Source organism: Podarcis gaigeae, assembly GCF_964106915.1.
Source record: "Podarcis gaigeae genome assembly, chromosome: 5".
Classification (NCBI taxonomy): Eukaryota; Metazoa; Chordata; class Lepidosauria; order Squamata; family Lacertidae; genus Podarcis; species Podarcis gaigeae.
This window is the reverse complement of record NC_139681.1, coordinates 56,293,352-56,319,832: the sequence shown is the minus strand read 5'-3', so window position 1 is coordinate 56,319,832 and position 26,481 is coordinate 56,293,352. Positions and strand designations below refer to the sequence as shown.

The 26,481-nt window shown below is 43.3% G+C and overlaps 1 protein-coding gene and 1 long non-coding RNA gene across 12 annotated transcripts in view; one reads left to right on the top strand and one right to left on the bottom strand.

Annotated features, from left to right (window-relative positions):
- The window catches only part of SH3PXD2A (SH3 and PX domains 2A), a 253,175-nt gene that overhangs the window by 84,008 nt on the left and 142,686 nt on the right, over positions 1 to 26,481 (bottom strand). For 5 of the 11 annotated variants that reach the window (XM_083741558.1, XM_083741552.1, XM_083741561.1 and 2 more), the window contains 2 exons: positions 22,060 to 22,088; positions 5,273 to 5,317 (listed from right to left, as the gene is read on the bottom strand). In XM_083741558.1, the coding sequence (XP_083597684.1) occupies positions 5,273 to 5,317; positions 22,060 to 22,088 (74 nt within the window). Of the gene's footprint in view, positions 1 to 5,272; positions 5,318 to 22,059; positions 22,229 to 26,481 lie in introns of those variants that run through there. The other 6 variants (XM_083741560.1, XM_083741559.1, XM_083741562.1 and 3 more) reach the window with 2 other exon arrangements.
- The window catches only part of LOC310845869, a 35,918-nt gene continuing 35,653 nt past the window's right edge, over positions 26,217 to 26,481 (top strand). The window contains exon 1 of the long non-coding RNA XR_014565013.1: positions 26,217 to 26,391. This is a non-coding gene — a long non-coding RNA (uncharacterized lncRNA). The remainder of the gene's footprint in view (positions 26,392 to 26,481) is intronic.

Here is a 26,481-nt window from a genome sequence, read left to right as displayed (position 1 = left end):
CTTTGTCTCTAATTTTTCAGACTGTCTTTTCCTTCCAATGCCATCCAGATTGTTTGTTCCCTGCAACCCCCTCCCCCAATATTTCTTAGAACTTAAGACAAGGGAAAATATGCCTCTTACAGAGGCAAGACTAACTCTTCTCACATCTGTCTTGATCCCTGCAAGATGTACACCCACAGGAGCAGGCTCTAGTGCCAACTGTAAATCCCTAACTTATTATGTTCAGGGTGAGAAAGTATGTGCTATGCAATGGGCAAGGTTAGCACATGCTCCAGTAAGCCATCAACACTTCATTGCTTTGGAACATCGCATGGTAGTATCAGCCAGGTTCTAATTTATTAGAACTCAAATGTTTCCAGATTAATCTGGGATGCATGTGCATGAACGGCATATAGGCATTCTAGCCATCAACTGGGTGCCATAAGAATGATGCATATAATACTATGCTAACCTAACCAGAGATCTCATACTGATAAGCTGGAGGTAAAAAGAAGGTCATATAACTAAAACAATTGTTATGGCAGACATTGTTTACAGCAAACACGATTGATCAACCAATAAAGGTTAACCACGCTAATATACCATATGGTGCCAAAATTAATTCCTAATTTATTCCTTATCTACATGTCCCTTTAGAGGAGAGCAGGTGTGTATGAAATTCTAGGCCAGTACTAGCAAGAACCTGTTGAGTGAACTGTAGTAGTTCCCAACATTCATCTGTGAGTGACAGGGTAATCAGCAGTATCCAAATGAATGCAAGAAGTTGATCAAGAACTCTTTTTCTTGGCATATGCTGTTTTCATTTTGTGAGCTACACCAAGCAATCCCAAACTGTCATCTGAACTCTGAATACTGGCTCATTAGATGGCTTTTTCCACAAACTAACTTCACTTCAATAAACATAAAAGTCACTTCCAACTCTTCTACAGTATCAAATTTTCCATCTACATAACAGCCAAACCAACAATGATAAGGAAGTGAGGGTAGCAAAAATGCTGTCAAGGATGTAGTCACCAAGGAGAGGTTAGAATTGGATAGGTGTTTATAGTAGTTTGTCGACCATATTTCAAACATGGTAAGTCTAAAAGCACAAGCACACAAAGACAATTTGAAGTAAGTTTGTTATCAACATTCCTGCTTCTGAAAGCTCCACTCATCACAATGAGCACTGGGTGTCAGCAATATCAGGGCTCTTCATCAACACAGCTGGCTTGAAGCTGCAGCTGGTGAGTGAGGAAGGCTGTCACTTTTACCCTTCAAATGAGACACCGTTCAAAACAGTATCAAAGGTGGTGTTGAGGCATAATGCCACATTGTAAAAGCAGGTGCGGGGGAAGGTTATCAACGGTAACCAAGGTGGTCAGCATGTAGCAATGCTCTCTTTTATAATGGAAAGCAATCAATAGCTCAGATGGCACAGAACATCCTACTTCTGCAAAAGCAATTCTATTTTGTGTCGTGCTAGCACCTGACATGTGTGAATAATGAAAAAGCATGGGTGGATAAACTGCAATTAGGGAAGTAATGAGTATTTGAAGAATATGCAAGCACCCCTGCTCAAATGACTTCAAGCACAATCCACCTCTGGCAGGCCCCTTGCTTCAATTCTGTTGGCAGCTTCACCCACCCAAATCCCATTTCCTCAAGGCTGTGCTTACTAGGTTTTTTGTAGCTCAAAGTAATTAGTGCCAATGTTGCTGTTTGCACCCATGACCTTGAGCTGCAAGGTCTGTGGCGACAGAAACAGCTGAAGCAAGCCCAAGGTCAACGCACCTATGTAGACTGATGGGACAAGAGGGTCTTCAGCATAGCTCGCTTTTTACCACACATATACCCAAGCCACTGGCAGGCATTCAGTATTCTAAAATTTCTTTGGAAGTGTGTGAAGAACATTATGTCTCCATGGATTTTTGTCAGTCACATCAAGATTTTGTGAGCATCCTTCAACTCTCAAGCTTCTGCAAGTGCAATGAAGAAAAGCTCACAAACATGGCTGATTTTCGAGCCAAATGAGGGGGTGTTGAAGCTTCCCTACTTTCAGTCAGACTATGACTATACTCTTAGTCCATCTCTAAGTACTACCACAACCCCACAGGCCACACACACACACAAATAAAAAAGCAGCTAGCAATGGGAGGTTATGAAATAATTCCAAGAAAACGGCAAGTTTTCTGGAAGATTAAGCAAACAAAAGCCCTCCCACACTGTCAAGTCTCAACAAAAATGAGAACTAGAAACATCACACACACACACACACACACACACACACAGAGAGAGAGAGAGAGAGAGAGAGAGAGAGAGAGAGTTGAAAAATGGCCAGTCAGGAGACCAAATGTGTCATAATACTAATGAGCAAGTCTTAGCCCCTGTATTAGCCCTCTACAGTTTTTATAGACAGTGGTTTCCAAACTTTTTTAAAAGGCCCTGTTCCCTTTTAAAATTAAAATATGCTCAGTTCTGTCCACACTCTAGTCCACCCACCCTGATGCTCATAACCTCTCTGTATTATCCAGGTAGCCCCCGTTTCTTGAAATAAGAAGAAACTGTGGGCAGGTGGCCAGATACAGCTGCATTCCTTGGCTTCTAAGGACCTAGCATGAAAGCTTCAGACTGAGGCTTCTATTTTATTCCACCCCAAGCTCCCATCCCTCATTGTACACCATCATTATATTTTTCTTATGGGATGGCACTTTATAAGTACTCTCATAGGTAAAAGAATCACTCGGTAGGCAAGTCAGTTCCACACAGGCCTTTAAAAATGGGTTCATCAGGAAGGAAGCACCAAATGCCACACCCTAAATGCTGTTGCTCCTGAGTACCTACCTTTGCAAGCAGTCTACCTTTGCAAGATATTAAGAGGCATACAGGCAGTATACAGTTAACATGACTATTAGCCATCCTCCATGAATTTCTCTAATCCCCTTTTAAAGAAATTCACGTTGGTGGGCATTACTATATCTTGTGGTAGGGAATTCCATTGACTATCTGCTGCATGAAGGACTTGCTTTTGTCTTTCCTCCTGAACCTCCCAACATGTAACTTCATTGGAGGACCCTGACTACTAGTATTATATGAGAGGCAAACATCTGTCTATCCACTTTCTTCACATAGTGCATAATTGTACAAACCTCTATAATCTCCAGACTCTTACCTCCCTCCCCTCCCTTAACCAAGAAGCCTCCCCATTACAGTAACTTTATCTCAAAGGGGAGTTGTCCCTGCCCCCAGCCCAAGCACTTTCTTCTGCACATTTTCAAGCTCTATAATCTCTTTTTTGGAGATTATACAAGAACTGTGTATAGTACTGTATTCCAAAAACAGTTGCATGATAAATTTGGAAAAAGATACTGTCTTAATGGTTACTGTAAGCCGATTTGGATACAGTTTACTGAGGAAAAGCAGAATAACTAAATGGGGGGAGGAGATTCAAGAGATTTGTCATCATATTGTGGATATGGTGAATATTATTTATATAGTTGCACCATGCTGCAGAACTAACTTACGGATTGTGAAATCGCTTTAACACTTTTTTCTTGGGAAATGTGCAGTGGATTAGGGAAATTTTGTTCAGAACATTATGAAATAGGTTATGTCAACACTGCTAGGATTTGTGCAGTATAATTTGCAAACTAGGTCCCATTTGTAATTTTTTAAAGAAACAGTTGACTATCACATTTACTGTAATTGACTTCTCAGGTGTATCCATGTGGGGCATCATCAAATGCAACTGTCATTAGATGGGTACTCTTTAAAATGACCCTTAAAGGCCTGAGGAATGATTAATACCCTTGGTCCACTTTAATTTTGGATTATATATTTACATAATTGCTTCTAATGCTTCTTTGTCTTCATACAGGTCTCTTGAGGAGAATGATTGCAAAACACAGAAGAATATCAAGAGAGCGCATTACAGTGGATCACAATACCATTTCTTAAAAACTAACAACTGCCATAGTAAAATCCAAATACTCAAGAGTATGATGGAAGATAGAAATCACCTTTCACCTAAAGAATTGAGAGGGAGAGGGGGGTGGGAGACTGATGGGGAAAGAAGAAAAAGGGAGGGAGAGAAAGAAATCTGAGAATATGTTAGAGGAGACAAAGAGACAAGATGGGAAGCTTAGTGCATGAATGGATACAACAGACAAGTAAAATGCCAAATGCAGATTGAGAAAATAATGGATTGACAAGGCTTGTGCTAGCCAGCCTGTAGACAAACACAAATGTGAGGACTGAACAGATAGCAAAACAAAGGGATAAGTTAAAAGGAATAGAACATGAAATAAGGCATAACTTTAAAATGAAATTTGCTGAAATAATTGGAAAGGCTCAAAGAATAGTTGGTCGATTTTCTTGGTATACAGCAAAACTGTACAACTGGTATAGGAGGCTGCAAACAGCATTAATTCTGGAACACTGAAGCAAGTAAATATGCCAGTGGAGGATCTGCAATATAGGAGATGAAAGGTAGAACTGATCATCTTGGAGTTAAGGTTGTATGTTTAAGTAGTTTAGAAGACCAGGAACTTCATACAGAAACTTATTTATATCTTGGGCAAAGGCCACTTCTCAGTGGTTGAGTTTGCATAAGGTTCAATGCTGAATCACTGGCACCTCAAGGGCAGGCTGGGAATGACCCCTGTATGTAACCCTGGAGAGTTGCTGCCAGTCAGTAGACATACAGGCTTAAGAAGAGCCTACTAGATCAGGCCAATGGCCAGTGCTTTTTTTCTAGGAAAATAGGTGCCAGTACTCACCATGAAGTTGTTAAGGTAAGTGCCACACTTTTTAACAACAAAAAGAGGTGCTGGCACTGCGTACCCTGGAATACACCCGGGGGCACTGCCAATGGCCAATCTAGTCCAGCATCCTTTTCTCACAGTGCTGAATCAGATGCCTGTGGGAAACCTGCAAGCGTAATTTGAGCACAAAAGCACTTTTCCCTTGTGTGGTTTTCAGCAATTAGTATTCAGAAGCTTTACTGCCTCCAACTGTGGATGGAGAGCATAGACATCATGGCTCATAGGCTTCAATAGCCCTCTCCATGAACTTGTCCAATTATTTTAAAGCCATCTAGATTAGTGGCCAAATGGTTGATCTATATAGTTAGCCAAAGGTCTATCCCAATCTATCCCTGAGTAGGGATCCCATGCCACTTATCTGCCTATAGCCTGCCATTCTCTCCCCATCTCCCATTCTAGAGATCTGTAATTGATATCCAGGGTACCAGAGAGAGCAAGCACAAATTTGTATATTAAAAACAATATAGTACCTGCAATAACCTTCTTTGGAGAATCAGATAAGCTGGACATCCAGACTTCAAAGTCCAAGAAAAGAAGCAGCAGAGAAATAAGAAAAGCAGAAGAAGAAGCATTAGAAATACAGAAAAGCAGTTTTATGGCCCAGCAAATACTGAACAGCTTTTTTTTTTATGTGCACACAGAGGAACTATTTCCATAAAGCTCACAGCAAGGAAACAACCAAGGAGGTTGCTAAAAGAAGAGCATAAGAAGGCACAAAGTTATCCCTGTGGTAGAGTTTCATTAGTGACAGATATAGGCAGGGGATTATGTAACTTTGGTCTAAATCAGAAAGGTTTTGCTTTGTTTTTGAATAACTTATTAGTAATTTTAACAAGCATAATACAAACAACTGAGACAAATGGAGGGGGGAGTGGGAAGTTGTTGACATAGGAATGATTCTCAGAAATGGTGCACCTAAGGCACCTCAGGGCCTACATTTACAGTCCCGCAGCACAGAAGGGTCCTAAGTGAACATCCTGGGTGAGGGGCTGTGCAAAAAAAGGCTCCGTATCGGAACCTGGCAATGGGATGATGCTTTCTTATTTTAAAAACATTCTGTAATCACGGACTACATGGCATGTACATGGCACAAATACTCATTATTATTTTAAAATAAAAAATGCATTATTCTTATATACAACACAATGTTGCATATAGCCAAGTAAATCAGGGAAGTAGAAGCAAACTTCATTTTATTCCAGTAGTCATGATTATGCTATGATGTTTATATAGTCTGACTGTGGTTGCTGTATATCAGTGGAACAGATCCCAGTAGGGCTTGCATTTGGTGCCAAATGTTGAAGGTGCCAAACGTAAGCCTTGCTTGCAGAGGAACAATCGGCAGCACACTCTGCAACTGCATTTGTTTGGAATACTGTGCACAATTCTGGTCCCCTCTCCTGAAAAAGAATATTGCAGAACTGGAAAAAGCTCAGAAAAGGGCAACCAAAATGATCAAGGTGGCAGAGCAACTCCCCATGAGGAAAGGTTGCAGCATTTGGGACTTCTAGTTTAGAGAAAACGGTTACATGATGGGAGTTTATAAACTTACACATGGCATGGATAAAGTAGATATGAGAGAGGGAGAAAAACCTCTCTGTTAACACTAGAACCTATGGACATCCAATGAAGTTGAATGTTTTAGGACAGATTTTTAAAAAGCAATTCTTCACATGGCGCATAGTCACTCTCGTGGAAGGCCATGATGGACACCAACCTGGATAGCTTTAAAAGAGAATTTGACAAATTTGTGGAGGATAATAGCTATTGGCCATGATGACAGCATCATTGGCAGTACGTCCCTGAACACCAGTTGCTGGAAACTGCAGGAGGAAAGAGCACTGTTGCACAGGACCTGAGTCCTGCTTGTGAGCTTCCCATGGGCATCTAGTTGGCCACTGTGAGGGCAGGGTGCTGATGGGCCTAATCTGCCCAAAGAGCTGGAAGTCCCCCATACTTGTTCTATCAGAAATGTAGAAGCAGTTGTAAAGCATGGAACAGCAAGTGAGGAGGAGGAAGAGAAATGTTACTTGTGTGCTTCACAACTGATGCCATGACAATCTAATTATCCCATCCAATGGCTCAACACCACTGAGTCCAGGATCTAAAATTACTTAGCTGCACCATTGTCCACAAGACCCTCTGAGTATGTAGTGCAGCAATAAAACTGGATTTGCAAAGCTAAGCAGGGTCCTTTATGGACTGAAGCCATCCAGATAGACACTGACATTGTTCTTAAGGCAAAGGTATGATTAGAGTGCTTCAGCACAAACACAGGAGGTCACCCTGTGAATTTAGCACCTCATTTCAATCCACTCTATCCTGAGCCAAGACTAGAGCTGTTGGTTTATTAACCAATTTTAAAATGTATTTTTAATTCAATAAGCAGGTGATCAGCTAAACATTATCACCAAAGCCTCTGTTTTCAGTACCTTTTGGAGGGAACTGAAGTTTAAAAGATTTGAATTGTAAGCTAAGCTTTACACCTACCATTTGTGACCAAAATAAATAGACTCTCAAGTATTATTTGACCTGCCTGACTTTGAGTTGTGCCAGAATGGAAGCTAGTGCAGATCCAGGGCAGTGTCCAAATATACCCAGCATGCACCTGCAAGGCCATCACATGAAACAGTAAAAATGTTACTTGGAAATCACACTAGGTTGGTAGCAAAACCCTGTACCTCAGTTCATTCATCTGTAAAATGGAAAATTCTTGAATGAGCTTCTGTCTCTGGGAGAGCAGGTATTGTTCCATTCTGAAAGTCTTGACCAAGTGTACAAGGGTTGACTCTGGTTACTTACTGGCACGGGGTGGGGGGAGCATTCTGCACATGTTCAGTATGCTCAAAGACATTGTTATTTTAGATGTTCCAGGAACTGAGGCCTGGCTAACCCTTTGCCATGAGGCTTTTATTTTAAAAGGAGTTCATGCATTAGAAGGAGCTCACACATGGCAAGTTTAAAAACACTAAACCATACACGTACATACTGTGTCTAGCTATTGAGGTTTCTCTGGATAAAGAGAAACAGAGGTGACAGTATAATGAAATAAAGCCACAGAATAATTCCATCCAGGGAAAATACTCCAGAACTCCCCAACTACCCCAAACAGAGTTTGCACTGACCATGCCAAACCAATATTGAAAGAGCCAAAAAACAGGCAATGATGAAAAATATCTGGAATAAGAAAATGCATAGAGCTTATGGTTCTATTGGAACCATATGCTCCCACAGTGGCACAAGATACAGTTTTTAAAATAGTATGCAACTGACCTACTTGGTGAGGGGGTGGTGGTGAGATTTCTATCCATGACTGGTTTTTTTGAAGGAGCAGCTGAAGTGCAACCAAGCCATTTGCACAATTGCCATTTAATCAGATTGCCCTGAATGCTAATTGGTTGTAAATTTTTAAAAGAAGCATTTCCCCCCTACACACACACACACACACACACACACACACACACACACACACTTGTCAACAGCAGTTGAGCCAAAGCAGAGCACAGGCGGCAGGGAATGTAGAAGCATGCAAGCAACTGGCAAGCTATATTGTAGATTTCCAAATAAAAAAGATATATGTACATATAGGAAGAACACCAGAGCTCCCTGTGTCTGACAGCAGCTAGACAAAGATGAGAGTGCTTCTGAAAGGGAAGACAGCTAGCATTTTTTTGTTCTGAACATCTGCTTAGCATTACTTTTAAGGGTTTTCTAAAAAGATTAAAAACTGCACGACATTTATATTCTAATTGGTCCCAGCCTCTACAACCTCCCCCCTCCCATCACCAACAATACTATTGCATATAACCATTGAGCCCCATTGTGACAAAGGAGGGGCAGACACTGCAGTAGGGATTGGGAACCTGTGGCCCTCCAGGCATTGTTGAACTCAACTACCATCCTCCCTGACCATTGGCCATGCTGTCTTCGGCTAGTGGAAGCTGAAATGCAACAGCATCAGGAGGCTACAGGATTCTTGCTTGTTATGGATCTCATATAAGCCACCCTGGGTGCCTTTCTGACTGAAAGGCAGGATAAAAATGGTTTAAATAAATACAAAGTGATCCATAAAACTGCTCTAGTGCATTTTTGATTTGAACAGTCCAACACAGTGCATGCATATACATTTAACAAAAACTTTCTGCAAGGCATTTCTAGTGGAAGTTGCCTGGCTTGCGGTTTAATTACATGGATAAGCTACTTCAAGGTGTTCAACTTATCATGTGTATGCTCAGACTTGCAAGAGATGGCTAGGGAAGGCAGGCAGTGGGTCCAGGTGGTAGAAAATGCTTATCATGTGAGGGAGTAGTTCCTGCTGCCCTGAAGCAGTTAGGGGTGCAGCCCCTCAATTAGACATCCATGAAATTAGCGGTATACAACTGCCACCCAGAGGCAAATACCTGCTTTTGGGGCAAGTTGCTCAAAATGGTGGTAAGTGTCCAGAAGTGCTTGGAAAAAGTTATTTTTCTGGCTCCATTTCAATCTGGCTTTAGGGTTTGGCTTTGGCACTGAAGGAGCCTTAGCCACTTGACCTGTGCTGGGAGAGGCAAAGAAGGAATGCAACCCTGTTAGTTCTCCTAGATCTCTCACCAGCTTTTGATATCATTAACCACAGTATCCTCTTGGACTGGCTCTGTGGGTTGGGAGTTAGGAGAAGAAGCAATGTGTCTATCTCAGGGGTCAGCAACCTGTGGCTCACGGGAGTCATTTAATTGGCCCAAGAGCCGCCCCCCAACCAAGTCGCACACTCGGCGAGTCCCTGCGCACTGCGCTAAACCAGTGCAGCATGGCACAGGGACTCACTTCTGTGGCACCAGAAATCGCATCGATGAAGATGCCTGAAATAGTTGGCACGCGCGCTCACGCACATGCGCGATCTAGCCCATGGAGTGATCTCCGCTGGAGTGAACCGGCAAGGGTGGGGTAAACCTTGCCGACCCCTGGTCTATCTGCAGAGCAGTATTCAGAGACTGGCAGTAAGGGGCAGGGCTGCTCTTTGGTCCCATGAAAAATACGCTGCAGAGTTCTGCAGGGTTTCATATTGTCCCCTATGCTTAACACCATTATGAAGCCACTGGGGCGCCTCTCTTTGCATTGTTCTACCTAGGCTGCAGGATCTGCCAGGTAGGGACTTTTTGTCACTCCAGCAGTGAGGGGAGCCTGAGATGCTTTATGTTAGGAAAGGGGCTTCTCTGTGCAATGCTCTTCCCCTGGAAGATATTGTTCAGTTTTTGGTGCGAGCAGAAAATCCTTCTCCCCCTAAAGACCACCTCTGTGTTATAAGAAGGAGATGAAGCAATTCAGGTTGAGATCATTTTATTGAGTGATTTTATTGTATTTAAATCCCAAGAGTGCTTGCTATTAAGGGCAGGATATAAATTAACAAAATAAAGCAACTGCGCATTTATTGCGCATTTATTCCAGGCTGCCTGGAAATCCTTCTTGTTTTATCTGTATCACTTCCACCAGTAACAGGGAATCCCACATGTTGTGTAGTTAAACCCACCTTGCATTAATCTTTGGGATGCCCCTTTCCTTCTGGAACTATGCCAAGGGGCGTATTGCTCCCTCTCTACAAACATTACACATTACCCTTTTAAATACAAATCCAGGGCACACCAGTGTTCTAAGCCTTGTGGCACCTTATCAACGGCAAAAGGTTTTCTAAGCTTTCATGGGCTCAGTCAACTTTATCAAATGCACAGACCTGTGACTCCAAAGGAAGTGAGCTCTAGTCCATGGCAGCCTTTTGCCTCTTTCTCATTTTAAAACCAAACCCTCATTTGCATTGTTCTACACAGAATGAATCTGTCTTTGAGACTTTCACTTGTTGTTCGCCTGTTGTAAGTTATCAGCTCCTCCCCTGTTCCGTCCCAGACCAATCAGAGGCTGCTTCCATTTGCCACGTAAACAGAACTGCCTCATTTATCATCTCCACGCCAGCAGAGACCAAACTGTTTCGAAATACTCACATCTGGCCTTCATGTGATAGAATGGTGCTTCAGAACTGATCATATGGCACAAGAAAGCTCAAGAGAGGGGGGAGAGAGAAGCAACGCAGGGGAAAAAACTCAGTAATGCCCTAGCCTTCTCCTGCTCCAAAAGCTATTTTTTTCTAGACTGTAACCTGAGCAGAGGTATCACACATGCTCCAAATAAACAAGGCATAATTCTACATTTACACAATTGGGCTTCAAACAACATCACAAGTTAACTCTCCCTGGGAAACAGAGCCCAAAAACTATCGTCGTTGCATTTCATTTCCAGCATGATATACCTTGTGCTTAATCCTCAAGAAAGAATCCTGATCTCATTTGAGACATTAGGAATCTACAGGATTATTTTGTTTTGTCTGGGCACTTTAGGTCCAGGGGGAAGCTTCTGACTTCAGGGAGTCCAGACAGATTGCACCCCCTACCCCCTTCCCATATGGTTGCTATATTAAGACAGCATGCATGGAGATCCGAAGGAGGTTATAATACTGCTATTTTAGGGTCCAAAGCAGTGCAGCTGGCTTCTAAAGAGAGTCTGGATAACTTCATTGCCATCAATAACATTTACAGCTATGCAAGCAAGGAGGAAATGGCAGGAATTTGGGCAAGAGTTGAGTTCCTGCCAAAGATGGGGAGGGAGCTCTGGCTCCCAACCAGACAGTATCACTTAGCTGATTAGATGCATTCGCAAGGGCTAAAGAGTCCTGATGGAGAAGTATTGATCATTACTGCAAGAAAACCCAGGTTCTTAACTTATTTTTAAATAGGCACACATTTGCTTCCTTCAATCCAAACAGCTGCAGTGAGAGACCTTATCATGTACTACATTGTTTCCCAAACTTCCAATAGCTGAAGCACACTTTTTCCAAATTAAACCTGGCATTGGCACACCTAAGTCCTTCAAGCTTGCATTTGGTGTGTAGAAAGGAGCTCATTCCTTCAGTTTCTGCACACTCTGCTTGGCACTCTTCTTCCAAGGGCAGGTAAATCTGCTGCATCAGAAGCAGTGAATGTCCAATCTCCCTCATCTCAAATCATAAATAGCTCACTACTTGCAACCAGCATCTGTGAACACCCAATAAAAAGCTTGATTTTTTTATTCAAGAATTCCAACTTGGCTCACACCTCTTGCATAGTAATAAAAACAAACAGACCTGCTCTGGGAGAGGGGGAAAAAGTGAATGCCTGCTGATGCTTTTCTGAAAAATGCTTTTCCAAAAACTGATGTCCATTTTCAGGAGTGCACATTGCTGCCAGGCAATGTTTTAAAAACTTTATGCATTTCAAAACCAGCTCATAGAGAACTGTGAATTGGGGAAATGCAATTATTTAACTCAATTGCTGATGAGGAGTGACGAAAAGATCGAAGCACACCTTAACCAGAGATGTGGCAGTATTACCTCCCCACTCAAGCCAGAGCAGTGAATCATGCAAAGAGACAGCCTCTTCTGTGAGTGGGTCCTTTCACAGGAAGCTTTAATTATTCAATATTATTTCTTAGATCACTTGTGGCACTATGATTTATTGTGATAAGCACAAGCCTCAGATTTGTATGTCTGTCCCCCCCCCCCAACACCCTGGCTAGAAGGAAGATTTCAAAAACCATTATTAAGCCATGGCTTCCTAAACCCAGGATTGTGGCTTTACACCAATGTGGTACCCTCTAGATGTTGAGGCCTGCAACTCCTATCATCCTTGACCATTGGCCATGCTGGGAGAGGGGGCTGGAGTCCGTAACATCAAGGGAGGCATCACACTGGGTACCCTGTTCTACAACAATATGGATAAACAAGCCAGCATCATATCTTGAAGCTGGCTCGTTTTGAGAACTGAGAATAGGTAGTCTTTAAACAAAACAGGAAACTGTTGCTTACTAAAAACCAAATAAAAAGCCCTCCAAAGCCCTCCTGACAGCCACATGAGGAGAGCACCCAAACCCAACACTCACTGCAGCTTGTGCATGTCATGATAAAACCATGGCTTATCATGAGCATCACCAAATGGCCCTCGACATTTAACAGACCATACTGTTGTCCTAAGCTCCTGGTGTATGTAGACATGAGTTTGGGTGAAGGGTATTATCCAAACAAGTTTTCTACTTCATAAGCACAAGAGATTGCAGCATTTCTTGTGAGTCTGGTGGGGGGCGGGGGTTAAAATAGCCCAATGCAGATGTTCCATAAATATAAATATATCAACACTAGGAGAAAGGAGCTGTATCCACACAGCCATTTATTCTCTCCCCTCGCCCCCAACATTTCCCTTAGTGTCAGGGCTTTTTTTCCAGCCAGAACTCAGTTCCCAGCACCTCTCCAGTGGGTGCCGTTGCCAGTGTAAGAGAACAAGGGAGATGTTCATGGCGACTTGAGACACCTCTTTTTCTAGAAAAAACAGCACTGCTTACTGGAGCTTACTGGAGAGCCAGTGTGGTGTAGTGGTTAAGAGCGGTAGACTCGTAATCTGGTGAATCGGGTTTGCATCTCCGCTCCTCCACATGCAGCTGCTGGATGACCTTGGGCTAATCAAACTTCTTTGAGGTCTCTCAGCCCCACTCACCTCACAGAGTGTTTGTTGTGGGGGAGGAAGGGAAAGGAGATTGTTAGCCATTTTGAGACCGCTTCGGGTAGTGATAAAGCAGGATATCAAATCCAAACTCCTCCTCCTCTTCTTCTTCTGCATTATATTTCAGCTTTCACACAACATAAAAGGCACTAATGGAGATCTAGCTGAATATAGTGTAAGTTTAGCACTTATTTTCATGTCAGCCGATTCCAGAAATAAATCTGTTTAAAGTACCAGCATGCAGTTCTTTCTCTGCCATTCTCATGGATGAATGATGGGGAACAGAAGTATGCATGTGTGGAAAGGGTAAGGAAGTAGCAACTCTGTCCAATAAAGTTTGGTGTTGTGTCACACCACGCCCACTGGTGTGAATGAAATTTAGCACAACATGTCAGTCAAAAGCCACAGTTCCATAACACAACAGATACTGCAGTGCGAAAGGAACATTTTAAAAAAAGGAACACAAGCATCATAAGTCAGGAAAACTAACAATATTCCTCACATCGGAAAGCACCCTGAGTTGTTGAGCATTAGGCTGAACATTTGCATCCAAGAACTAGATTGGATGCACTGAAAACAACGTTCCAAGTAACTTTCCTTATGGGACCTGATGTCGCACAACATAGCAACATCAGGTGCTTGGGTCGATTATTGAGTGGAAATTTAGGAAGTGTAAATACTGGCAATTCTCCTGCTGATGCCAGCCAGTTACCTTGTAGAAGTCATATCAGGCATACTGTAAAATTAGGAATTCCAAACACAGCGAGCCAGACCAGAACGAGTCACATAGCAAGGAAATATTTTCTTTGGAAAATATTTCCAAAGAAAAGAGTTCCAGTAGGTTCTTCAAATGCCAAATCAATATCAAAAACACAAAACCATCCTCGTAAAAGTTCTCTCAGCAAGTCTAGTCACTTAAAAGAAAAGTGAGATCTAGATTCCTTGGCAAGATTCACAAAACAATAAGCATCCATTTGTTTTATTTCTTCATCTGTCCTGGTGTTTTTCATGGGACTTCTTTATAGCGATGATCGCAGTGGTTTCAGTTTTTGGGGGGAGATGCACTACCAGACTGCAGTAAGAATGTTATATGCTGCTGGGTGGCAAATTCTATGCTTTTGTCCAGGAGCAAAACACATTATCATCATCAACAACAACCTTTCACCTTGAACTCTCAGGAAAGATAACAATTCAAAAATATAGTACTAAAATCAGTTAAAACAAATTGGTTAAGATAGGACTTATCCTATCAGGTGTCAAAGGAAAGGGTATTTTCTGCATTATTCTTCCAGCTACAACTGATTGAACCACTGAGCACAAGGTGTAGTTCTAATAGCCCTGCACCACCTCAAATATGTCAGAGATTTTTAAGTCCTCATATTAAAGTATCTCTGAGTTACCATGTCCAGCCTACCTAGCCTTCTCCCAGTTCAAGGGTTAGTTCAGATTCTGTGGTAGGACTCTGAATACTAGAAACTGTGACTGCTGTGGCAAGTGCACCATTGTATGCACATGTGTATGTTCTACCTTTCATACTCACAGCCCATGCCTCCATAGTGGCAAAGAGTTGTGCATGGCAGCCTGGCAGAGCTAATGCACTGAACATCCTGAATAATATGGGAGCACACTTAGCTTTAAAGAGTGCCGTCACATCCTTTGCTGCAAGCCAGAATCTTGCATGTTGGCAGAAATTAGGTACTATATTAACATGTTACTTTTCTCTTAGAAAACCCCAATATTTTACTACACCCCATGGCACCGGCTTTTATGTAGCAAGAAGAGACCAACAGGTAGGTCACACTAGCGAAACTACCATTTCCTTTCCTTTTTTTGTTTAGGAGGAGGAGAAATCCCAAATGAGAATGGGCCATAACACATGGTTTGCAAACAGAAGGTCCCAGGTTCAATCCCTGACATCTTCAGTTAATAGAAACTAGTAACAGGCGATAAGAAACATCTTTACTGAGAACACGGAGGGCTGCTGCCAGTCAGAATACACAATACTGAGCTAGATGGACAAATAGTCTGAGCTGGTACAAGGATCTCATGCTGCAAGTTATGAGTTAAAGAAAGTTGAAAACTACTGTGCTATGGTCCCCATAACACATAGTGCACGGACATATTTAAACTAGAGACGTCACTAAGCTGCATATAGAAGACAGTGTGTCATGCTTCAAATTTAACAAGCAAGTCTTTGCACACAATAGCTGCTGTATTTATGTCCATACACAATCCGATCTGGCAGGAGCCATGGGAATTACATCAGCTCTGCTCTTGGGGAATGTCTCCCCTGCTTCAGTCTACACAGAGATGGGTCCTCCAGAAAATACTTGTCAAATCAACATTAAGGATGTGTGGATGGGAGTTGCAATCCATTTGGAGGATTACAGATGCTCCATACCTGCCTTAGGGCAGGAGAGAGACATGCTGGATTACATCTCCCTGGTACCACCATGCCTCTCTCTGGGTGGGTGGGTGGGTGGGTGGGTGGGTGTATAGCTTAATTTTGTTCTCCCTTTGAAACGTTTAGCTGAACATTTAGCTGACAGGTAGCCAAAATGATGCCTTCCAGATGTTTTGGGTGACAACTTCCTTCAGGCCCAGCCAGCACAACTGATGGTCAGGGATGATGGGAGCTGTAGCCCACAATACCTGAAGGCACCACATTGGCATCCCAGAACTAGCCAAATGAAACCAGGTAAGAGAGAAGGACAAGACTATTATAGCTTTGAAAAGTAATTTCAGTGGGTAGTTTTTAACCACCCACGCATGACAAATTGGAGCTGCCAAATTCTCTCTTCTACAGTGTAATTCAAAGTAGAGGACCTTTGTCCTTTGCACACAATCACCCTACTGAGCAAACATTAGAAGCAAGTCTCACACAATAATCTATAATTATGAGATGGCTTCCGAGTACACACAGCTGTCCCCAACTGCGCCAATGTCAGTCTGAGAGCAAGAGAAAAGAAGGGACTCGTATTGAGCCAGTAACAGCAAGAGTAACCATTTTAGTTGGTTAAAGAATTATTAGATAACGTCTAGGTTCTTGTATTTACTAGGAAACAACTAGTGACCACTAACTGTGGGACAGGATGCTATCACTGCACAATCACACAGAGTCACCATGCTACAAAGCTCCAGCATTGGAAATGCTCTGGGATTATGTCCAGAGCAGACTATGTTTCTAAAGCACAGATGGTATTTTGCAGAGGGTTTTTGTTTGGGGGGCGGAGGTGGAAGAGATAAAGAATTGGCCTAATTTATGAGATGTCTGTACAGAACCATTAATTTTAAGAGGATTTATAAAGACACTTTAAAAGTGAAATAAAAGAGGGTGCCTCTGAGTTGAAAATAATTTGAATTGTGCAATCAAATCCAACACATGCAGCTCACATGTGTGTATAGTTTGCATGGTTAGTAGCAGAAGCATTAACTCAGCACTGTACACATATGCCATAGCCATCATAATTTCACATGATAGAAAGGGAGGAATGCCACATTTAATACAGTAACGGCTTTCTACAGTTTTTATAAAGCACTTGTATTAAAAATAATTACGTTATAAAACATCTGCAGCCAGATCACAGTCAATTTTTAAACAATGCTTTAAAGCTCAGTGAAAATTATCAATACTAGAACTGCAGAGTATAATCAATGTTTTACTCCAGTACAGTAGTACCTTGGTTCTCGAACTTAATCCGTTCTGGGAGTCCGTTCGACTGCCGAAATCGTATGAAAACCATGGCATGGCTTCCAATTGGCTGCAGGAGCTTCCTGCACTCAAGCAGAAGCCGCGTAAGACATTCAGCTTCCGAAAAATGTTTGCAAACTTGAACACTTACTTCCGGGTTTGCGGTGTTCAGAAGCCAATTTGCTCGACGACTAAGCCATTCGGGAACCAATTAGAGTACTGTACTCTAATTCTCATTTATCTGTGGGGTGGGGGTACAGAATCACCATCTTTAAAGTATGAATAGAAGAATGCTATGCCCCACCTCTGTTCTGGGAACAAAAGGTGCACTATTATTCCAAAGGCATGAGCTGAAAGCATTAACAGCTCATGTCCATTTTCTCTTTATGCCAACTTTTTGAAGGCCTGTTTTGAAGAAGCAGATCTACAGAAGCAGGTCTGGCTTGTTCTGCTCTGGGTTTTCCCAGCCCTAAGAAGAGAAGGCGGCTTGCCAGAAGATATAGTGTTGTTCTCAAAGTGGAGTATATGGTCAAGGTAAAAAGGTAAAGGTACCCCTGCCCGTACGGGCCAGTCTTGACAGACTCTGGGGTTGTGCGCCCATCTCACTCAAGAGGCCAGGGGCCAGCGCTGTCCGGAGACACTTCCGGGTCACGTGGCCAGCGTGACATCGCTGCTCTGGTGAGCCAGAGCCGCACACGGAAACGCCGTTTACCTTCCCGCTGGTAAGCGGTCCCTATTTATCTACTTGCACCCGGAGGTGCTTTCGAACTGCTAGGTTGGCAGGCGCTGGGACCGAGCAGCGGGAGCGCACCCCGCCGCAGGGATTCGAACCGCCGACCTTTTGATCGGCAAGTCCTAGGCGCTGAGGCTTTAACCCACAGCGCCACCTGCATCCCATATGGTCAAGGACTTGGGGCCAAAATAATTTGCCAGTCACAGTGGGAGAGCCTGTCCAAAATCCCATTATGTTATAACTAGATGAAGCATAATTTGGTGGATTTTGTAAAAAAGGAGCAGGAAGTCTTTTCTTCCGGGGGGGGGGGGGAGCAAACCAGGAATATTGAGAAATGGCAAGGAAGCTGCTTCAAGGTTAGAATATACATAATATATTGATAGATATAAATAACAAATAATAAATATTGTGATAAGTAAGTGGGTTGCAGATTTAAATGAAGATATTCTGGAGGTAGTATGAGAATCCATGTGGGAGCAATATAGACATAATTCACCACGTGGAAATCTTTTAAAGTAATAGCAAGATAGTACATGACGCCATAGAGAATTAAAACGATTTATCTGGAGGAGAAAGCTGAATGCTGGCAATGTAACGCTGCATATTTGATGGAAAGGTCTGGTTCCACAAAAGCTTACAATACTTATATTAAGATGTGGTGCTGTATCCTCTTAGAATTTAACTGGGATATATGGAAGGTGCTAGATCAGAAATTGAAAAAAATGTATGGTTTACTGATAGCAGCAAAAATATTTGTGCAAGATTAGGAAAGAAAGTACAGAAGTACAAAGAATAGTGGATTGGGAAAAGCGAACATTTAGAGAGAAAGAGAACTTGGACATGTTTTGGACTTAATCTAGAGATAGTTCTTAATGGGAAATATTAAAGGTACTATGCCTTACCTTGTTATGGTTTACTGATATGGCATTGAGTCTGACTGTGATCGACAGATTCAAACCTACACACTCAGGCATGAAATGCAGCTCATTCATACGAGTCATAGTCTCAGCCTGATCTACGCAGCAGGGTTAATAAAAGATGAATGAAATGACAACTGCTATGGTTTCTTATGCTATTTACCTCTGGGTTTCATGCTACAGGCTAGGAGCCTTTTTTCAAATCATCAGGATTTCCAGGAAAGGGGAGGGGGAGATAGACAAAATGCCAACTATCTATTAGAATACCACTTAGTTAAATTGCAAAAATCAAGCATTCCAGCTTAGCTAGCCCATCAATGGAATTAATAAGAGTCACGTGCCAGATAAGCACAACAGCATTAGGGCACGTCATTCCCAAAGACAAATAAGAGCTATTTGCCCAGGCTCTAATTGAGGTCTCTATACCTCTACACCCCCCTTAATATGCATGCGTGCATGCACACACACATGCACACACACACACAGAGGGAGGGAGTTTTGTAAAAAGTCAGACCATTAATGCATCTAGCACAGTAACTGACCGGCATGAGCATCTAAAACAGAGAATCGTCTTTTCTAGTATTCTGCCCAAGTACCTTCTAAACAGATACAGTGGTACCTCGGGTTAAGTACTTAATTCGTTCTGGAGGTCCATTCTTAACCTAAAACTGTTCTTAACCTGAAGCACCACTTTAGCTAATGGGGCCTCCTGCTGCCACCGCGCCACCAGAGCACGATTTCTGTTCTCATCCTGAAGCAAAGTTCTTAACCTGAGGTACTATTTCTGTGTTAGCGGAGTTTGTAACCTGAAGCATATGTAACCTGAAGCATATGTAACCCAAGGTACCACTGTATTGTGGTCAATTTCTTCCTGGGATAGGCAACATGGTGCCCTCTCAATGCTGCTGGAATACAACTCTGAATTAACTCCCTGGGGGGGGGGGCGGGAACTGTTGCACAGCGTGGGGCTACTTCTTGATCCATCACTGTTGCTTGAGGTCCAGGTGGCCTTGTTGACTAGGAGTGCCTGTTTCTAGCTGTTCAGCAGCTACTACCCTTTTGACAGATGTAGCTTCACCACAGTGATCCATGTTCTGGTAACTTCCAGACTGGACTATTGCCATGCACTCTCAGGGCTGCCCTTGAAGACAGTCTGGGAAGCTGCAACTTGTGCAGAATGCAGGAATAAAGCAGAAGAAGAGTTTGGATTTGATATCCTGCCTTTCACTCCCCTTCAGGAGTCTCAAAGCAGCTAACATTCTCCTTTCCCTTCCTCCCCCACAACAAACACTCTGTGAGGTGAGTGGGGCTGAGAGACTTCAAAGAAGTGTGACTAGCCCAGGGTCACCCAGCAGCTGCATGTGGAGGAGCGGAGACGCGAACCCGGTTACCCAGGATTAGAAGACTACCGCTCTTAACCACTGCACCACACTGGCTGCACCAAGTGGGCATTTCTGGCTGGACTCAGAATATACTGGTCTTAAAGCAACTGCTCTGGTACCAATTCACTACCAAGCCCAGTTTAAATTGTTGATTTTGGCATTCAAAATCCTAAGTGACTTGAGCCCCAAATATTTGAAGACGACTCCTCCCATATCCACCTGCCTGGACTAATGGGAGGGTGCTGCTGGCAGTACCACCTCCTTGTGTGGTTTGTGGGCTGGTAGCGCATGGGGGCTTTTTCTCTGGTGGTCCCCAGGTTGTAAAATGTTATCTCCTCTGAGGTGCATCTTGTATAGTTTTCAGCATCAGATCAAGATGCCCCGCTTTACCCAAGATTTTAAGACAGTGGATGTTTTCCCTTGTGCTGTCTTGCTTCACACCTGTTTCGCTGTTCTCGTTATTTTCTTTAGTTCTGCAGCTTTAACTTATGGTTTTCAATTAATTGTACTATTTTGATATGGCCTGCCCCGAGACCGTTCAGTGAAGAGAGGGCTAGAAGTAGAAAAAATAAATATATAAAGTCATCCCTGACCATTGATGTTGCCAACTGGTGCTGAGGGCAGTTGCACTCCAAAACATCTGGATATTGCTACTTGGGACTAAGTCTCATTTAATTTAATGAGGCTCCCTTCTGAGTAGGCATTAACAGGATTTCATTGTGAACCTATTCTCCCATCCGACCCCACAGCTGCACTTTTATTCAGCCCTGCACAATACATTTTGCTGCCTGAGGTACAGGACAAGATAGTACTTCCACTTTCCATGTACAGAAACCACCTCAATTGGCAGCTGGAATTTTGCTTTAATAGCTGCAGCAAGATAACATCATCCACTGCACCTGAGGGCAACAGGCTAGTTCAGGGAGTACATGACAAGCTACATAGCACACACAGCTCTGATCTTCAAGGGAAGGGAATGCCCAGAGGTTCAGGAAGAATTCGTCACCTGAAGGGACTGCCTTCCTCTGCCTAATGGTAGAGCTGGCCCTGATTTCATTTCTGAGCCATGTCTGCACTGCATAGTGCACACAACAGAGTATAACTTGTATTTATACTTTTGACTGATTAGGAGAACTTACTAGTTAGAAATTTAGGCCAATAAAGATTATAGAGAACCTAATCTTAGGGTATCTGTGTCTGATGAATCTCTCACTCACACAGCAATTTCCCTAACAGCTAGTAAGAATGCAGCCATTAAGAAAACCTGGTGATGAGTCAAGATTGAATCCATGTGAGGGAGGTAGGCCAGAACACATACAGCCAGGGTTCCTGTGCCTTTTTATAGTAGTATGAAAGATGACATTTTAGCAGGTATAAGTTTTTTTACACTGGCACAATAAGCTGCATTTACTCTAAAACACCCCCCTTAGATACAGCTAAAGGTACAGGAACCCCTTCAGGAGCACTAGACTAGGGAGGGATGGAGAAGTGTGGTGATACACATGAGGGAATGGGCAGTGCATGCACAAACTAAGCTTGCAAGTTCAGTTATACCATTACTATTCCTCCAGAAATAACCACAAACAATCCCTGGATTGAGACAGGGTCAGGTTAGAGTGATTCTACCTTAGCAAGAAGAACATGAAACTAGATGGTCTTCAGATAGCTTCCAATGCAATGCCAAACTGCAAGACAGAAAGCCTGCTTTTTCTGCATTTAGTATTTGTAAAACATTTCCCCATCGACTAGAGAGGGCAGAGAGAGGCACATTTTCTGCTGAAATATACAACAGCAAAAATGTGCAAGCAACATTTTGCCTACTCATTTACTAAATATTTTAAATACTCCCTTTCCTGCTAAATGAAATCCATTAAACACCCCCAACATTTCACACAGCAGGCAATAAAAGAGCAATTGTTAAGAAACATTTTGAGCTTTGTAGACATGATGCTACATATGGAACAAGCATGGTTTCTTACCTGATTTCCTTTTTGAGGATCCATAATCCCTGAAAAAAAGGCAACAACAGATAGACATGGTTAGGTCTTGAAGCACAGGGGAGAAAAAAGGTAGAGCCCACTTGCTCAGAAGCACGTTGTGGGCTTCCCCTCTTTTAAACTGGAGCCTGGGACCACAAGGCATTGACACACACACCCAGCCGGTGATGCACCCTCCCTTGATCAGCAGCAGCTGGTGCTTCTGCAGCAGAGCCTAACAAGCCCATGTGATCCACTAGAAAGAGCCGACCATCCACTCAAGGGAGGGGGAGAGCATATCAATTCTCCCTTCTTTAAATCAAGCTTCAGATAGAGCCGTTACTGGCTTAACCCTTTATCGTTTTCATCCAGCACAGAGGCACAAGCATGCCGGCTACTCCTAGCAAGGATACCGCATTTGCTTCATTAAGCGATACTGTGTGACGCTTGCAGTACTATGGTTTCAAAAAAGCAGTTTGCCATCTGCATACCCCTGCAGCTTCTTCTAGTTATCTCTGCCTAACACTTGTCTGTGCAAAAGAACAGTAGAAATGCCTGGCTTCTTTCACATAAGGAGAATACCGTATTTTTCGTCCTATAGGACGCACCGGCCCATGTTATCTCCTCAAACGCACCTCGTTTTTTGGGGTGGGGAATGAATAAAAAAAAATTATTTCCCCCCTCCAGCTGCGGCTGCCGCCCCAAGCCTTGCACACGCCTGCCCGAAGCACGGGGCACCCTCCGGAGGGCTCCGCGTGCTTCGGGCGGCAGGCTGCCGCCCCAAGCCTCGCGCGCCCGGCGGGAGCTCCTGCCGGGCGCGCAAGGCTTGCAGACACTCGCCCGAAGCACGGGGAGCCCTCCTGCCGGGTGCGCAAGGCTTGCAGACACTCGCCCGAAGCACGGGGAGCCCTCCGGAGGGCTCCCTGTGCTTCGGGCAACAGATGCCACCCCAAGCCTCGCGCGCCTGGCGGGAGCTCCTGCCGGGCGCGCAAGGCTTGCAAACACTCGCCCGAAGCACGGGGAGCCCTCCGGAGGGCTCCGCGTGCTTCGGGCAACAGGCTGCCACCCCAAGCCTTGCGCGCCTGGCGGGAGCTCCTGCCGGGCGCGCAAGGCTTGCGGACAGCTTCCTGAAGCCTGGAGAGCGAGAGGGGTCGGTGCGCACCGATGCCTCTTGCTCTCCAGGCTTCAGCGAAAGCCTGCATTCGCCCCATAGGACGCACACACATTTCCCCTTCATTTTTGGAGGGGAAAAAGTGCGTCCTATGGGGCGAAAAATACGGTAAATGCTGTTTTCTCACTTGGATTGGTTCTTTTGATTATGGGGCTGACAAGGTTTTTATATTTCTAGAAAATATTTTATTAACTTGTATATTCACACAAATAGCTGTTAAAGGAGAAGCTCTTGCATTTCCAAAGCAGGATTTTCCCACCATCACCTCAATCATATGCATGCTTACTTAGAAGTAAATCCCAGTAAGTTCAATGGGAACTAACTCTCAAGTAGATGTGCATAGGATTTCAGCCATAAACGTGAGAAAATGCACATTTTCCAATAGCCATTTCAATAAATTGCCCATCTATTAGTACAATCTTTTCCCTACTAGAAATGAATAACAACCTGGTGTTCCCCCAGATGCTGCTGGACTCCCAACTTCTAGTAGCCCCAGCCAGAATGACCAACGGTCAGGATTATGGAAGTTGGAGTTCAACATCTGGAAGGCCACAGGTTCCCCACCTCTACTTTAAGTGAAGCAGCTCTCCAAAGTCATAAATGACAATAAAGGCATTTCATGAAAACATACAAATAGGAATTTAAAACATTTAAATAATGATTAAGACCTGTTGCCCACCTCTTGAAGCTACTGACCATTCATAGGTGATTGGGGGGAACTAAAGAGAGAATAGAATACAATGTAGGGGTGTAAACAATACTGGGAGCAGAATACCCAGTGGTACCAATGCTTCTCTTTGGGGACACAACCCCTGACTACTTATCCCCTTCCTTCTGGAGCTCTGAAATTGTTAAAATTGAGACGTTTGTAATGTTTCTAGCATTCTGACCCCTTTCCCTCTTTCGCGAGACAAATAAACCAATGAAATAAAAGTAATTAGTATCCTATTCATTTACTAAGCTAAATCGTTGCATTGTGGAGCCCTCTTCAACATGAATCTGTTCCTTCACAATCTGGGTCAACTTTTTCCATAGACTTAGAATGCCTCTCATTGTGATGGTATATTAAGTACAAGAGCCCAAAATTCCTTGCCTCCAGCAAAAACAGGGCTTGAGGAAGGCCAAAATTTCTGAAATTCTCTCTGTTCAAGCAGAGTAGACAGAAAGAAGGGCCCTGTGTTGAGGAGAAGGGGCTGCACAGACTTGAAGCAATACTGTGATGGTATTAGAAGAAGCTACAGTCTAGTTCTACACATGTTTACTCAGGAAGACTTCCCATTCTTCAATGGACTAATACCTATACCCATTATATATGGCATAAGTGCTTCTCAGCTTGCAAATCCCAATACAGTCATACCTTGGATCACAAATGTCTTGGTACTCGTCCATTTTGGCTCCCGAACGCCACAAACCCAGAAGTAAGCATTCCAGTTTGCGAACGTTCTTTGGAAACTGAATGTCCGATGGGGCTTCCACGGCTTCCATTTGGAAGCTGCACCTTGGTTTCTGAACGTTTTGGAAGTCAAATGGATTTCCCGAATGGATTCCGTTTGATTTCTGAGGTACCATTGTATATTTGCACAATGAGGGACTTGCCACATCCCAATTCCAGAGACTTTCTTTCTTTCTTTCTTTCTTTCTTTCTTTCTTTCTTTCTTTCTTTCACCACGCTGACAGCCCATCAGTACTGTTGGTTGGCCCATTTCAGAGAACTGCCACATTCACACCACACATTTAAACCACTATGATGCTACTTTAGACAATTTACAGTTCCCTGCAAATAGACTGTCAAGTCACTCTGAAATTGTAGCTCTGTGAGGAGAATACAGGTCCCCTAGCAACTCTTAGCACCCTTAACAAACTACAGTTCCCAGAATTCTTTGGGGGAAGCCGTGATTGTTTAAAGTGGTATCACTATACTTTAAATGTACAGTGGTACCTCAGGTTACAGATGCTTCAGGTTACAGAGGCTTCAGGTTACAGACTCCGCTAACCCAGAAATAGTACCTCGGGTTAAGAACTTTGCTTCAGGATGAGAACAGAAATCGTGGGGTGGCAGCACAGCGGCAGTGGGAGGCCCCATTAGCTAAAGTGGTACCTCAGGTTAAGAACAGTTTTAGGTTAAGAACGGACCTCCAGAACATATTAAGTTCTTAACCCAAGGTACCACTGTACAGTGTGAATGTGGCCTAATTCTATCCTTCGTCTATCAGTGCCATCTCTGGGCAGGATGTATTCCCCTCCTTCCTGCTGTTACCACTCCCCATTTGCTTACCCTCTTTCTCTGGACCCAATCCATACTATCAGTTAGAGGGAATGGGAAAGATAAGTAAGTGGAAGCTGATGCTGTTTGTCCTTGCTCCTGTCACTGCTCTCTTCCTTAGCCTGGTAAAATCAGAGTGACAGAAAGGACAACCATCAGGGCCAGGAACAAGGGGAAATAAATTCACAAGGACCCAAAAGAGGACATAAAGAAGGGTCCAAACAGGCACAAAATGAATGAATAATTGGTGATGGAGTCAGGAGGATGACATGCAAATCCATTGAATGGGATAATATGTGTGTGTGAAGCTACTTTTTTGTCCTGAATGCTTTGCCTTTGAAATTATTCAACTTTCCCTGATGAAAGATGAACCTTGAGTTTGATGAGTTCATCAGTGCATTAGGATATAATATATGGCAGTGCAGCACCAGGAAAAGACCCATGCCTCATGGGGAAAGCAGTGACTATGGAATAACAAAACAGGAGGCTTCAGAGGGCAGGAACAATCAATTAAAACCACATGACCTTCCCCAGAAAAGGTCATCCAGACTGGGATATGCAACACTGATGTTTATTGCTGGCTTTTTCCTGGAAAGTTAAAGGACAAAATAGATATTGCTTAAGAATCATATCCCCCATCTGGTTCTGCTTTGCCTTGTTTATCCCTTCAATCTGTGAACTTTTGCACAAGAGACAGAATATTTACCTCACAAAGGACCTGCCCCATAAAGCAGCCTGGACCGCCTGCAGTCCAGTCTTTGAGATACATCTTGCATCAGATCAAATTTAAATTTCTCCCATTGTGAAGTTTTCGTTGAGGGTATCTTTTTATAGAATGTAAATAAAGACAAACAGAACTGGAGAAGTTTAAAAAGCACAGTGAGGAACAACAAAAAGGGGAGTCATTATTATTTTGAAATATTCATAGTAGAAATGTCTGCAAGTTGCAAAATAATGCTCATTGCACAAATCATTTAAATGCTTTTAACAT